Source organism: Salvia splendens, chromosome 9 (genome assembly GCF_004379255.2).
Source record: "Salvia splendens isolate huo1 chromosome 9, SspV2, whole genome shotgun sequence".
In the NCBI taxonomy this organism is placed as follows: domain Eukaryota; kingdom Viridiplantae; phylum Streptophyta; class Magnoliopsida; order Lamiales; family Lamiaceae; genus Salvia; species Salvia splendens.
The window spans coordinates 25,421,588-25,435,009 of NC_056040.1; the positions used below are offsets into that span (position 1 = coordinate 25,421,588).

A 13,422-nucleotide genomic window follows, 5' to 3' on the forward strand; every position below is an offset into this window, starting at 1 on the left:
AACGATCACGGGTAAGCACACATGCTTTATTAATATACTCGGGAACACCATTCGAGTCTACAACAGTTTTCGAAGCACAAAAAATCATTCACGATTATGAAAACAGCAACAAAGAGAAGATGGGAATGATCAAGTCACGCTTCGTATTTTTTATCCATATGAGCACTCGTGGTTCAAGAAAGATGTGATGAATGTCAAACTGAAGCATTTTGAGATTGGATGTGAAATCAATTCAATGGTGGATATGTGCATCTTAAAATAATTCTAGAGATCGTCATAGCTATTGAGCGAAAAGGAAACATTACCAGGGACACGTCGGGGACTTTTATCTTTATCATACAGTCTCAGTGACAGGGAACAGTTTTTCAAGCATGTAGTTCGAAAAGATGTGGTTGGGGTCGAGCTCTTTTCTTGCCTGGTTGTATGCATCAACCGGAAATCTCTTCCTCAGCCTTGCCTGCAGCGCAGCAAGCTCGTCTTTGTCCTTTGGGACCTAGTTAAATAAACTTGTTATAATATCAATGAGGTCCCTATTACAATTCAGAGATCGATGATAGTAACGTAATAAGCCTGTCTTTAAATTTTGGCAGAGAATATTAACCTCAAGAAAAAAATCCATTCACGATTCTCATGTCAAACAAATTTATAATGTTTCACTAATTAAGATTTAGAAAAAATGATATGTACCTCTATCTTAGCCCAGTGTTCATAAGCTGAATAATCATCCCATAATTTTGCTTGAGTCAAACGTCTGTAGTGGAAGAATTCATCGGTAATTTGCTTCCTCTCACGAGCATCCGTAGTAGGAAGATACATAATTATACCAACCTGTGAAAAACAGTGTTAGCAAAGTAAAACATAGCATAAACCTCACATTTAGCATATGAGAATGTTAAATGTTACCCATGAGAATATGTCTTCGGGTGATGAGCTATAAGCTGGACTCATACGGCTCCTGCTGCATCCCGTCCATCTCTGTTCAATGGGTGCTGGGGCAGGTATATCTTCTTGTTCGATCATCTGCAGTAATCTTTCTATATATTCCAAATCTTTCATGCTAGGTTTGGATAGGGTTCCAGCTGGAAAACATGTTTCTGAGACCCATTGTTGCCCACCACAATCGAAGCCCAGAATTTCATCGCTCCAACCCACTCTATACCCCTCCGACTTAGTCCAGAACTCGGCCTCTGCTTGATTGGTCTTCATGATGTGTTCTTTACTAAGAGGATCCAAAGCAAGGAGCTTATCTCTCAGTTCTGTAAATGAAAGCTCATCAACATTTGGCTCCTTTTCGTCCGATGCAACAGCTGTTTTCCTGTAAAAGTTGAAGTAATTCAAAGGGGAGAATAGCTACAGCCATGTAAATGTGCAATATACAGATTTCTACCATTAGCAACAATGCAACAACTGGTTTTCTGTACAAGTTGAAGTAACTCCAAAAGGCTAAAGCCATGTAATATACAAAAGGTACTCAATTTACCTGTACTTTATCAGTGATTCTTTATAAAGGTCTCTTATAGGCTGTATAGCTTCTTCAGCAGTGTACTTAGGTTTATGCTTTGGCAGACCTTTCCACTTCGAAAGAGGATTACACGTCACAACCACGACCTTGTCCGTATAAGGAATGTATAGGTATTTGACATGCTTGTTATCACAGAGAAGTTTCCTGCAAAAGATAAAGAAGTTGAATGAACTTATATTTCAAGAAAAAGAATCTACATGACATGATCATGCACTGTCCAGAATTCAATTTCAATTCTGTCCCAAGCATTTAACAAGAAGATTGTGATCCAAGAACGCACAAGCACCCGATCAACTCCCACGTTGTCTTGATTATAAGAACTGTTTTATCAGATGCAAATTACTAGATCACAAGAATCAGAAAGTGCAAATTACTTGTGATTTTTCTTGATCTCATTCATGGTGGACACATATGTGTGCTCCACGAGCTCCTGTCTCTCGACACATTGCAGTGTAACTTCTGAGACGACGCCAAGCCCGCCAAGACCACAACGGGCCAAGTAAAAGAGCTCGGGATCTTTCTCCTTGGACACCTCAATGGTGCCCTTAGTCGGAGTAACCAGTTTCATGCTGATAACCTGCTCGTCTATCGGAGGTAGCCTCGCACCAGTGCCATGCGCCCCAACCTAAAATCCGGCAACACAAAGAATCCAAAGGCACCATAAGCTCACACATAAGCAAATACTCAAACTACAGCATTGACAAAACCACACAAAGATTTCCACAAAATCAAGCCAAAACAACAAGAAAGAAAGAAGAAGCAAGGTGACTATAGCCAAAACAGATATACTTATAACATAAATAAACAATTCAAGAATTCCATTATCAACAGAAGAAGCAAACCTCAGTAATCCAAAATCAAGAGAGAGAGGGAGAGAGGGCTCACTTGGACAATGCCACCAATCTGCTGCTCTCTAATTGAAGCAAAGTTCTGCAAAGTAAGGCCAAAATCTTTAATCCCATCAACAAGCTGCTGAACCCTAATCCCAGCCTCCACTCTAACCCTCTTATTCTTCTCATCCACCTCCAAAACCCGATCCATCAGAGCCAAATTCACCATGCCATTACGGGTCAGCCCGATCCCATTCGGGCTGAGGCCAGACCCGACGGGCCGGATCTTCTGCTTCTTCTCATTGTACTCCTTCACCACCGACTCCAGCTCGGCGGCGCTTTCCGGCTGCAGGAAGGTGCGAGTCTGGACCTCGTGGGTCCCGCTCCAGTTCGAAACCGTGTGGAGGTCGGCCGGCAGCGGCGCGTAGCGGAAGAGCTCGGCCTTCTTGTGCTTGGCGCTCTCCGGGAAGGGGAAGGAGTAGTAGGTGATGGCGCCGCAGCCAAGGAAGAGGACGCCGTAGCCGATGTATCGGCGGAATTCGGCGTCTCTGGTGGCGGCGGGGGGCGGGTTGGGCACGGAGCAGAAGGGGCGGCGGCGGCGGAGTGGCTGCAGAGAGCGGCGGAGGGTGTGGAGTCGGAGCATTTGGGGATTTTTGAGATTGGGTTTTTGCAAAGGTTTAAGCTTTTTGATGAAATTGAATAATCGAAGAGAAGGAGGAGAGGTGGAATTGATCAAGAAATTTTTGGGGGGTGGATTATCCGATCAATGTGCAGGGAAAGGATTTGGAACGGAAATGGGGCCGCGATTTGGATTGACAATGTTGGAGTTGGACGTGAGAATGAGATTATCACAAGTTTATGTCATTGATCCGCTTTCAAGATTAAACTTTTTCAGAAATTTCAACTCTAAAATGACACAAACAAATTGTAAACAAGAGAGCTAGCATGAGATTTTTGGTGTGGTGTTTACATTTTATCACTCCAACCCTATTGCACTCAATTTGATGACCACATATATTGTCCATAACAAAATATTTAAGTTAATGTCGATAATCTTAATTGAAAAAGCTAGTAGTATCAATACTTAACTGGAATAAGGTGTCTATGAAGTATAGAAGTCCAACCCCATCATTTCTCCATTTCCTGAGAAACAAAATTACTAGTAGGAGTACTAATGATGGGAGTTGATACTAATTAGGGTAAATTATCAAATAGTACTAGTATATTACAAGAAAGTTAATTTATAATTTGCTTATACTTAATGATAGATAATTAAGTTTTAGAATTTTACAATTATCTCATACCTCATTTTTTTTAATGAAAGTCGTGATGTGGTAACCAGATTTATCTACGTGGATAAAACGGCAGTGTCAATGTCAAATGATGGTGGGATCATTGTGAAATCTAGTTGCCAAATCATAGTGGGTTTCATTGGAAAAAACGACTTATTCGATAATTGTGATATTCTAAAAACTTTGGTAATTTATCATTAGCTATTCTTCATGATTTAATTGATATAAGACATAAGTTCATAAAAAAAATCTCACACTAATAATAAGGCTATTATTTATGGAAATATCCTTACGAACTATTTTTCGTGGATAATAAAAAATGACAAATATGGTATATTTTTCGTGAACAAAGACTAATATAATATGGGCCAAAAATAACAGAAAAATAAAATTTTAAATGGGAGGGATGTGGATATTGCATAGCAGTATGCCCACAAAACCAATTTGTGTGTCGTTGAGGAGAGTCCAACCACACGCTCTCAAGATTTCAGCTCCAAAAATCTTCTCACCCCCCAAAAAAGCTGATTTTCTTCTGTTTCACTTCATCTTTGCGCTACAAGTAAGTGAATCATAATTTTATTTTCCTCCAATTTACAAAGACATCTTGCAGTTTTTTGTCGAAATGAACAAGTTACTGTTCGTGGTCGCTGTTCATACTTCATTTTCTTCTCTCAATTCAACATTTTGAGTTCAGAATTGGGGAATTCCTGAACCCCTGCTTGTGTAATTTCAATTAATCAGTGAAATATTCTTGAAAGTTGTTGTCTTGCTAGATTTATGGATACTTTGCTCAAGACCCATAATAAGATTCAGTTCCTCCACCCAATTCATGGGGTTGCTGATAAAGTTAGCTCCTTTGGCTCATTCAAGGGTCGTAGCTTCGAATCAAAGTCTCAATTTAAGAAATTTGGGAAGGGTTTGTGTGTGAAGGCTAGTTCTAGCGCCCTACTTGAGCTTGTGCCTGAAACCAAGAAGGAAAATCTTGATTTTGAGCTTCCCTTGTTCAACCCTTCGAAGGGGGTTGTGGTTGATCTTGCTGTTGTGGGTGGGGGGCCTGCAGGGCTTGCTGTAGCTCAGCAGGTGTCCGAGGCCGGGCTTTCTGTATGCTCGATTGATCCTTCTCCGAAGCTTATATGGCCGAATAACTATGGTGTGTGGGTGGATGAGTTTGAGGCCATGGATTTGTTGGATTGCCTGGACACGACTTGGTCTGGTGCTGTTGTGTACATTGATGATAAAACGACCAAGGATCTCCAACGGCCGTATGGGAGGGTTAACCGGAAGCAGCTCAAGTCGAAGATGATGCAGAAGTGCATCACTAATGGTGTTAAGTTTCATCAGGCCAAGGTTGTGAAGGTGATCCACGAGGAATCCAAGTCGCTGCTGATATGCAACGACGGTGTCACCATTCAGGCTGCTGTGGTTCTTGATGCGACTGGCTTCTCGCGTTGCCTTGTTCAGTATGACAAGCCATACAACCCTGGCTACCAGGTGGCGTATGGGATTCTAGCAGAGGTCGAGGAGCATCCCTTTGATGTAGATAAGATGGTTTTCATGGACTGGAGAGATGCGCATCTCAACAACAATAGAGAGCTGAAGGAGAGGAATGAAAAGATTCCGACTTTCCTATATGCAATGCCTTTCTCTTCACAGAGAATATTTCTAGAAGAAACTTCCCTTGTAGCTCGTCCTGGTTTACCCATGAGGGATATTCAGGAACGAATGGTTGCTCGACTGAACCACTTAGGTATAAAAGTGAAGAGCATTGAAGAGGACGAGCATTGTGTCATTCCTATGGGGGGGCCTTTGCCCGTGCTGCCTCAAAGAGTCGTTGGAATCGGTGGTACAGCAGGAATGGTGCATCCCTCAACAGGCTATATGGTTGCGCGGACTCTGGCTGCTGCCCCGATTGTTGCTAATGCTATTGTCCAGTACCTAGGCTCTGATAGGGACGTTCGTGGTAATGACGTATCAGCAGAAGTTTGGAAAGACTTGTGGCCAATAGAAAGGAGGCGACAACGGGAGTTCTTTTGTTTTGGTATGGATATTCTGCTCAAGCTCGATTTACATTCCACGAGGAGGTTTTTTGACGCATTTTTCAACTTGGAGCCTCGTTACTGGCATGGATTCTTGTCATCCCGCCTCTTTCTCCCCGAGCTCATCTCGTTTGGACTCTCCCTTTTTTATCACGCCTCAAATACTTCTAGGTTAGAGATCATGGGAAAGGGCACACTTCCTCTAGTAAATATGGTCAACAACTTATTAAAGGATAAGGAATGAATTTCTGGATTTTATCTATTGATGTTATATACATTTACTATTTAATCTTTTGAGCCAATGCAATATGAATTAGTATTTCTTGTCACTGCTTTTTTCGAAGTTTCAGCTTTCGATTCTTGCTCATTCTTCCTATATATACGGTGTTGTGTCACATCTCCAGATTTACATTTATGAGTGTATGTAAACCACTTAATTCCTGAGATAAGAAATTTTGTTTTGAGTTCTCGAGTGTACTGGCAATACTGATTTTTTCATGGTTGGAGATCGACCGTCTGCTACAATTCTGCTTCTGAAACAAACACAGGGCGCCTGCACGATATCTTGGTAAGTATTATCTCTTTTACCATATATCTATTGTCTCATTTTACTTATTTGAGTAGCAAATAGTAACAAGAGTTACAGAATTGAATTTTTTCCTTGATTGGGAATATATCTGATTTTGTGAGTGTGCATCCTAACACATAACTACTAAGATATGTCCAGAATGGCATGCTTATAAATTAGTGCAGATTTTGTCTCAAGTTTACAATTTTAGGAAATTTTTCGAGAGATATGTCTTTTGTGATGCGTGATTCTCTCAGATAGTCATGACTATTTGGAATGTGAAAATCGCTTTTTGCAGGAACAAGGAAACAAAAGGGAAGTTCACAATATCTTTGCACGATTTGGTTTTGTAGAAATAAGAAAGAATCAATATGATTAATGTGCTTTGATCTGTAGTTTCGCTTGTTGTGTTAACCTCGTACCTGCAGATATATAGGCGAAGATGAAGAGATGTTGAAGGTTAACAATGTCTTCAAGGTTTGAGTTACTCACTCTTTGTCTCATCGTTCTCTCCGTTGCCATTCTCGTTACTAACAATCTATATTTCACCATCTACTACACCAGGCAGCTTCAAGATGAGTTTCACAGTGTGAACACCGATCTTGAGAGCATGAGAAGCACAGACTGGCTCGAGATTGTGTCACAAGACATCATCAAGAAAAGAGTCGAGATGGGAGTGGTGGCTCGAGATGTGAATCTGATTAGGGGCGAGGCTCCCCGACGTGCAAAGGATACTATCACCCCTTACCTTAAACGAAAGAGAAACCCCGAGTGGTTCGAGGTTGTTACAAGGGAGTTCAAGGATGAAACGATTAATATAGGGTTGGTGAACGTGGATGCGACGCTTGATGGGGTTGAAACGAAGGCGAACATGGTGAAAGTGGATTTCAACCGTGCAGGGGAAGGGCTCCGTTGGTCTGATGTGTCTCCGGAACATATGGATGAGAACTCGACGTGCCCTGACATCCCGATGCCGAGATTTGAAGTTTATCAGGAGCTGGACGTGGTCGTAGCCAGGATTCCACATCGGACTGGGTATGAGCTTGATGGGTTAAAGGATGTTTGGAGGCTGCAAGTGAACTTGGTGGTGGCCAACTTACTGGTACGGAGTCGGAGAAAGGGCAACGGGCCGTTGCTGGCCGTATTTGTTGAATCGTTGGATCCGATGTGGGAGCTTTTCAGATGTGATGACCTTTTGTGGAACGAAGGCAGCACTTGGATTTACAAACCTGACATGACAAGAATAAAACAACTGGTGCTCATGCCGGTCGGGCCGTGCCAACTCGTCCCTCCGGTTTCCCATTTTGGTAAGTTTTTTGTCCTTGAACTCACCGTCTCATATCGTATTTATGGAGGATGGTTTCTACTTATGGAAAATCATATGTTCCACACTTTTGATTGGTAACGGAACGAGCGCAGGCCAAGCCACCGGTTTGAGTGTGAGAGTGTGTGGCTGTGAAATTGATTATTGAAGAGAAATGGCAAAGGTTTTATTTAGGGGAAATGTGCAAATAGTGTTTGATGTATTGAACTGCAGGAGATTTCAATGGCGAACGGGGAAGGCGAACATACAACGACGGTCTCCCTCGGCCAAGAGAGGCTTACGTTACGATCCTCCACACCTCGGAAAGTTACTTGTGTGGCGCAATTGTCTTGGCTCAAAGCCTCATACAGACGAACACGACGAAAGATCTCATTCTTCTTGCCGACGACAACATCTCCACTGAATCGTTGGAGGCCCTCCGAGCAGCAGGGTGGAAAACGCAGCGGATCGAGCGCATACGGAGCCCGTTTTCAAGACAAGACGCGTACAACGAGTGGAACTACAGCAAGCTCCGGATATGGCAGCTGAAGCTGTACGACAAGCTGATGTTCATCGATGCGGATCTCATCGTGATCAACAACATCGACAGGCTCTTCGCCTACCCGCAGCTCTCGGCCGTCAGCAACTACCAGAAGCACCTCTTCAACTCGGGGCTGATGGTGGTGGAGCCGTCCCAGTGCACGTTCGACACCCTCATGGAGAAGATGAGGGTGGTGGAGTCGTACAACGGGGGCGACCAGGGCTTCCTGAGCGAGATGTTCGCGTGGTGGCACCGCCTGCCACACGAGTTGAACTTCATGAAGGTCTTCGTCGATAAACAGGACAACGTGCATCATCTGATTGACAAGGGCGTGAATGTGGTGCACTACACCGGCCTGAAGCCGTGGAAGTGTGCGGAAGAGGAGCACGACTGTAACTGGGACTTGCCGGAATTTCATCGGTACGCGAGCAACTCGGCCCACAGAATGTGGTGGCGCGTTTACCGAACAATCCCGGAAAAACTGAGGCCTTATTGCTTGAGGAATACATACACACCCAAGAATCCTACTGTGGCTATCAAGTTGTGAAGTTTCTATTACAGAGTCTTTTCTCTTTAAATTGAAATTTTCCTTTTTTTACTTTTTGAAAAAGTTCATGTTAGATACGTGGAAACGTTTCTTTTGGCACCACTATTATACGTTATTTATTTTTTGAAGTCGCAAAATAATGTATGCTTTGGATTTCTATTTATTATTTCATGAGATAACTAACATTTGATAAGATGTTTTGTACTTCTAATTTTTACCAATACTATGTTATGGAGTCTAAAAACGGTAAGTGATTGTAAATCTATAGATTTACAAGTGGATTTTGATTATATTTCACTAGTTTATAAGATTAGTTTGTAAATGTTAGATTCATCCAATTCTCGATGAGTATAGAGTGTGAATTTTACCTTTTTCTACTAGTTTACGTGTGCATCGTGTAGGGATTTACAGCGGAAGACTATCAAGATAGTAAAATTTGATTTAAGTACTCCACAATAAATATGATTTACAAAATACCAATATAATGAATATACTTTTAAAGTGTAAATATTATTTTTTGGCATACTATTTTTCCGAAAGAAATACAACTCAACTACCTTGGGACGAAGGAAGTAAAATTTGGTTGGTTAGTGTGTGTTAAGATTTTAGTATTTCTATATATTTTCATTTTTAATCCATTAAATATAGAGCATTTTTTTGTCATTATTATTGTTTTTATCATGTTTTATTAATCTTTTTAATATATCATATAATTTTTTTATTATTTTATACTTAAATATTATTGTTATTAGTACTTTCTTAACCTTAAAATATAAATAATTAAAAAATTTCTAAAATATTTTATCAATAGCATGAAATAAACAATTAAACAAATTCACATAAAATATATGTATAAATTAAAGTTTATGTACTATAGTTTAAAATTTTGGGAAAAAAATTTGGCATTTAGTAAAATTTAATGGATTTACAGCCAAATAATTATATTTAAGAGAAAATTGACATTTAAATCATATTTTTTGTTCTATTTTCTGTTCAATCCTGTAGCACTCATAATAGCAAATTGAACTATAACTTTTGTAGTATATATTAAAATTGTTCGTATAATGTCAAAATTTATTCAGAAGCCAACCCAAAATTATGATTTAAATAAAAAAATTTATCGAAATTTTAATCATATGGGACAATTGTGAAATATACAAACATTATAGTTCAGTTCACTATTTTTAAAAATTATAGAATTGATTAGAAGTCAATCAAATTTATAATTTGAATGAAAAATTTTCATAAATAATAAATAATACTTCATCCGTCCCATAAAAATAAGGACACTTTCCTTTTTTGTCCGTTCCATAAAAATATCTCATTTTTATTTATGGAAAGTTCTCTTAAACTCATTACTCATATACATCAATTTATTTACAACTTATATCATTATGTTCCATTATTAAACACTAAAATAATATGGGTCTCACTATCCGCTAACACTATTTAACTAATCTTTTCATCATCTTGCTTAGTTTATCAAGTATACATTAATTTTCATACTGTGTTAAATGTCCTAATTTTTTGGGACGGAGGGAGTATATAAGTAATAATAATAGTACTCCCTCCGTCCCGTGCTACTCGCACGTTTGCTTTTCGGCTCGTCACAAAGTCCTTACACTATTTATAATTTAAGTTAGAATTAATGCATTTAATTAATATGTTAGTTTAAGTTAAGAACTCTTTTATTAAGTGATGTCTCATTACACCTAAAATTCTTTTTTAATTACACAAAAAAATCAATCTCAAATTTACGGCCTAAAATGAAAAGTGCGAGTAGCATGAGACGGAGGGAGTATAATTTATCAGTATCAATAGAAAATGCATAAAATTTTACTCCGTATTTTCAATTTAATAGATTGTAGAAAAGCAAAATTTTCTAGGGACTTGTTCAAGTTTTACGTTATACCCAGATATGGGTTCAATTCTGCCCCAATTCTAGTGTTCAAGTTCCATGTCTCTAATGTGGAGAGCCTTAGTTAGAATTCTAGGCCCGCACTGTTCCTCTATGATATGTGCATAAATCAATTCCTAGTCATTTGGTGGTAAATGGAGCTGCATTGAAGTCCACACTAAGAAATGAAAATGAATTGACAAATTTATCCCTCCCAAATTTGTTTCTCCCCAAAATCAGATATCTCAGGGTGGATATTTTGGTCACAAGATTTTTAGACCCCTATAAACATATTAAAATACAAAATTGATTACTTCAATAGCTATATTTGCAACATTGAACAAACAATAGAATGATATGGATGACATATATGTGGGCCCTACACGCCCAAAATCCATCCAAATGTATTTGTTACTTTTTCGTAGCAAAGAACCTGAACAATAATAGTATGAATTTTTAAATAGAATGCATTGAAGACATATCTTCTTTATTTTAATATTCTCTCCGCTCATAGGAATATGTACTTTTGTCTGTTTAGTCTGTCTCACGTAAAAAAACACTTTCAAAATTTTAAAATTCTTTTTTTTTAATATTTTTTTATTTTATTAATTATGCATTAAAATTCGTGCATAACTAAAAGTACATTGTTGTGAGACGGATGAAGTATATTTTTGAATTAAAATCGTTTTAAGACTTATATTTCTTTTTTTTAGTGACTAAGCAATCCGAGACTTCTGTATTAAGAATAAGTGAACAAGTATTTCCTAGAGAAATACTACTGCGAAGATCTACGAGTGTTTCTTGATTTTTTTTCCAGGTTTAGCTTTCAGAAATTGAAGGCAAGATGAATCAATTCTTCGAGTCTGTTACTAATTTTTTCGGTGGCGGTGACAACATCCCTTGGTCCACTCCTGATGTTGTCCTCGTACGCATTTTCTCTCCCTCTTTTCTAAGATTTGTATGATTTGTTCGAATAATTTGCAAGAAACTGATTTTCTCCATATTTCTTACATGTTTCTTCAATTTTTCTTCCAAAGTTTCCTTTTTAAAAAAAAATTTATGTTTGTCTTTGGGATTGTGAATTGTTTATGATCAATTTTGCTCTTATGTAATAGTGTGTGTGATCCTTTGAATTTTTTTGTGGGCCTTTTCGATGGTTTAGATTGAATGTCTTTTTAGCTGCACAATTGGTATGAGGTTGGTTGTGATTTGTGAAAGTCTAAGATTTGTATTCACTTTTTGGAGCAGTGTGGAAGGGTTTAGTTTCAATAATTGTGCATAATGAGGTTTGGTTTCTCTGAGAAGTTTGTGGTGGTTGTAGTTTTTGTTGATGATACTCAGGTTTTCTTCCAAGTATATTTGCTTAGATTGTTGAACTCGTCGTTTTGTTTTGGTTTTGAGGCAAAATTCGATGACTGCCTAGACGATTATGAATGTATGTTGAGGAAATGTTATTAGTTCTCATTGGTTGGTGTTGTGAAATGCTGGTTGTATATATTTGTTGGATTCTAATAGCCTCTTTGATTCATGTTTCTTGATATTGTGATGTTAGAATGGCGAACAGATTCTCAGTTATAGGGTGTATGTTACTATCTTCTTTTACATCGTTTCTATAAACTATCTTGGGTCGTAATATCCACTGTTCCGTAATATTGCAGGGCTGTGAGAGAGAAGTTGCAGACGCTGAAAGGGAGGGGTCTCAAGAGCGAGTCAATGACTGTATTGTGAGATTGTCGTGGGCTCTTGTTCATTCCAGACAACCTGAAGATGTGCAGCGAGGGATAGCCATGCTTGAAGGTGAGTTTGAATTCAATTTTTTGCTGAATTTGGCTTAATTGAACTTGTTCAACTGTATAGCTGTCCATAAACATATTTCCTATTCATGCTGCTTTTGTGTGTGTCGTCTTATTATGATTTTGTATATTGCTCTAGCCGGCTGCCATTGTCATTTTCGCTATTTGATTATTACATGTGCAATTGAGTTGCCTTTCCATTGTATGTCATCACAAATTTATGCGAGTAATGTCATTATGATCTCAACAATAGTACTTAGATGTTCGTCAACTCCACAAAGATATTTCATATAATGTGCAACGGATGCAGTCGAATATCTGCTTATGTGTGCATGAATTTTACTGGCAGTTTCACTAACCAACACCAGTAGTCCATTGCAAAAGAGGGAGAAACTTTATCTACTTGCTGTTGGTCACTACCGGAGCGGGGATTATCCAAGGAGCAGGCATTTTCTAGACCAATGCTTGGAGGTTGGTTGCCCCGATTTTTCATTTCCAATGCTCTTCTTTTCCCAATAACCCCGGTTTTATGAATATTACAAGTTCACCGACCCTCTGTTCTTAAAGAGTTGCCATTGTCGCTTACTAGATTGCACCCGACTGGAGGCAAGCTGTGTCTTTAAAGAAGAATGTTGAAGAACGAATCACTAAAGGTAATTCCCAAAGTTTGAGCGGTGAAATCCTTATCGACTATGACTTAACTTGCTTGATCCTTACCTTAGTTATCTCATATTACAGATGGTGTTATTGGAATTGGCATAGCTGCAACTGCGGCTAGTCTTGTAGGAATAGCAGTTGCGTTGGCTCGGAGGGGCTGATCTTTACACTGCTTTCTTTGGGGAAAACTGAACTGAACACTTTCGTTGTGATTCAGCCTCATATGAATAAGTTTTAGCTTGAATGTGAATTAAACTCCACCTTTGCTGGATTTCGAATTTATTTGTTTTAATATAGAAGTTTTGTTTGCATTCAATGTGTCTGCCATTTTTAGCTTTCTTTAACAGTAGAATGCAAATGCGATAAATCAAGAAACAAAGATTTTGATAATCAGTAAGTAGAATAACTTGACAGATGTTGAATAGATTCTTGTATA

At 38.8% G+C, this 13,422-nt stretch overlaps 4 protein-coding genes across 6 annotated transcripts; 3 read left to right on the top strand and 1 right to left on the bottom strand.

The window, feature by feature from the left end:
* Nucleotides 1-5: 5 nt before the first annotated feature.
* On the bottom strand, nucleotides 6-3,337 carry LOC121749499 (L-galactono-1,4-lactone dehydrogenase, mitochondrial-like). Its single transcript, XM_042144066.1, has 6 exons — nucleotides 2,408-3,337; nucleotides 1,897-2,147; nucleotides 1,481-1,666; nucleotides 904-1,315; nucleotides 688-828; nucleotides 6-493 (listed from the first exon to the last, which is right to left on the bottom strand). The coding sequence occupies exons 1-6, from the start codon at nucleotides 2,993-2,995 to the stop codon at nucleotides 335-337; spliced, it is 1,737 nt and encodes a 578-aa protein (XP_042000000.1). The 5' UTR covers nucleotides 2,996-3,337; the 3' UTR covers nucleotides 6-334.
* A 739-nt stretch (nucleotides 3,338-4,076) lies between these two features.
* On the top strand, nucleotides 4,077-6,009 carry LOC121747074 (lycopene beta cyclase, chloroplastic-like). Of its 2 annotated transcripts, none has more exons than XM_042141055.1 (2): nucleotides 4,077-4,203; nucleotides 4,418-6,009. In XM_042141055.1, the coding sequence occupies exon 2, from the start codon at nucleotides 4,422-4,424 to the stop codon at nucleotides 5,922-5,924; it is 1,503 nt and encodes a 500-aa protein (XP_041996989.1). In that variant the 5' UTR covers nucleotides 4,077-4,203; nucleotides 4,418-4,421; the 3' UTR covers nucleotides 5,925-6,009. The 2 variants fall into 2 exon arrangements, with proteins under 2 accessions (XP_041996989.1, XP_041996988.1); XM_042141054.1 differs by having other exon boundaries at nucleotides 4,083-4,203; nucleotides 4,403-6,009.
* A 97-nt stretch (nucleotides 6,010-6,106) lies between these two features.
* LOC121747073 (putative UDP-glucuronate:xylan alpha-glucuronosyltransferase 5) lies at nucleotides 6,107-8,832 on the top strand. 2 transcript variants are annotated; one of them, XM_042141052.1, is made up of 4 exons: nucleotides 6,107-6,248; nucleotides 6,547-6,725; nucleotides 6,813-7,555; nucleotides 7,786-8,832. In XM_042141052.1, the coding sequence occupies exons 2-4, from the start codon at nucleotides 6,715-6,717 to the stop codon at nucleotides 8,637-8,639; spliced, it is 1,608 nt and encodes a 535-aa protein (XP_041996986.1). In that variant the 5' UTR covers nucleotides 6,107-6,248; nucleotides 6,547-6,714; the 3' UTR covers nucleotides 8,640-8,832. The 2 variants fall into 2 exon arrangements, with proteins under 2 accessions (XP_041996986.1, XP_041996987.1); XM_042141053.1 differs by having other exon boundaries at nucleotides 6,110-6,248; nucleotides 6,677-6,725.
* A 2,416-nt stretch (nucleotides 8,833-11,248) lies between these two features.
* LOC121747000 (mitochondrial fission 1 protein A-like) lies at nucleotides 11,249-13,302 on the top strand. Its single transcript, XM_042140975.1, has 5 exons — nucleotides 11,249-11,461; nucleotides 12,195-12,333; nucleotides 12,679-12,800; nucleotides 12,919-12,982; nucleotides 13,068-13,302. Exons 1-5 carry the CDS (start codon nucleotides 11,381-11,383, stop codon nucleotides 13,145-13,147), a joined length of 486 nt encoding a protein of 161 aa, XP_041996909.1. The 5' UTR covers nucleotides 11,249-11,380; the 3' UTR covers nucleotides 13,148-13,302.
* Nucleotides 13,303-13,422: the final 120 nt, after the last annotated feature.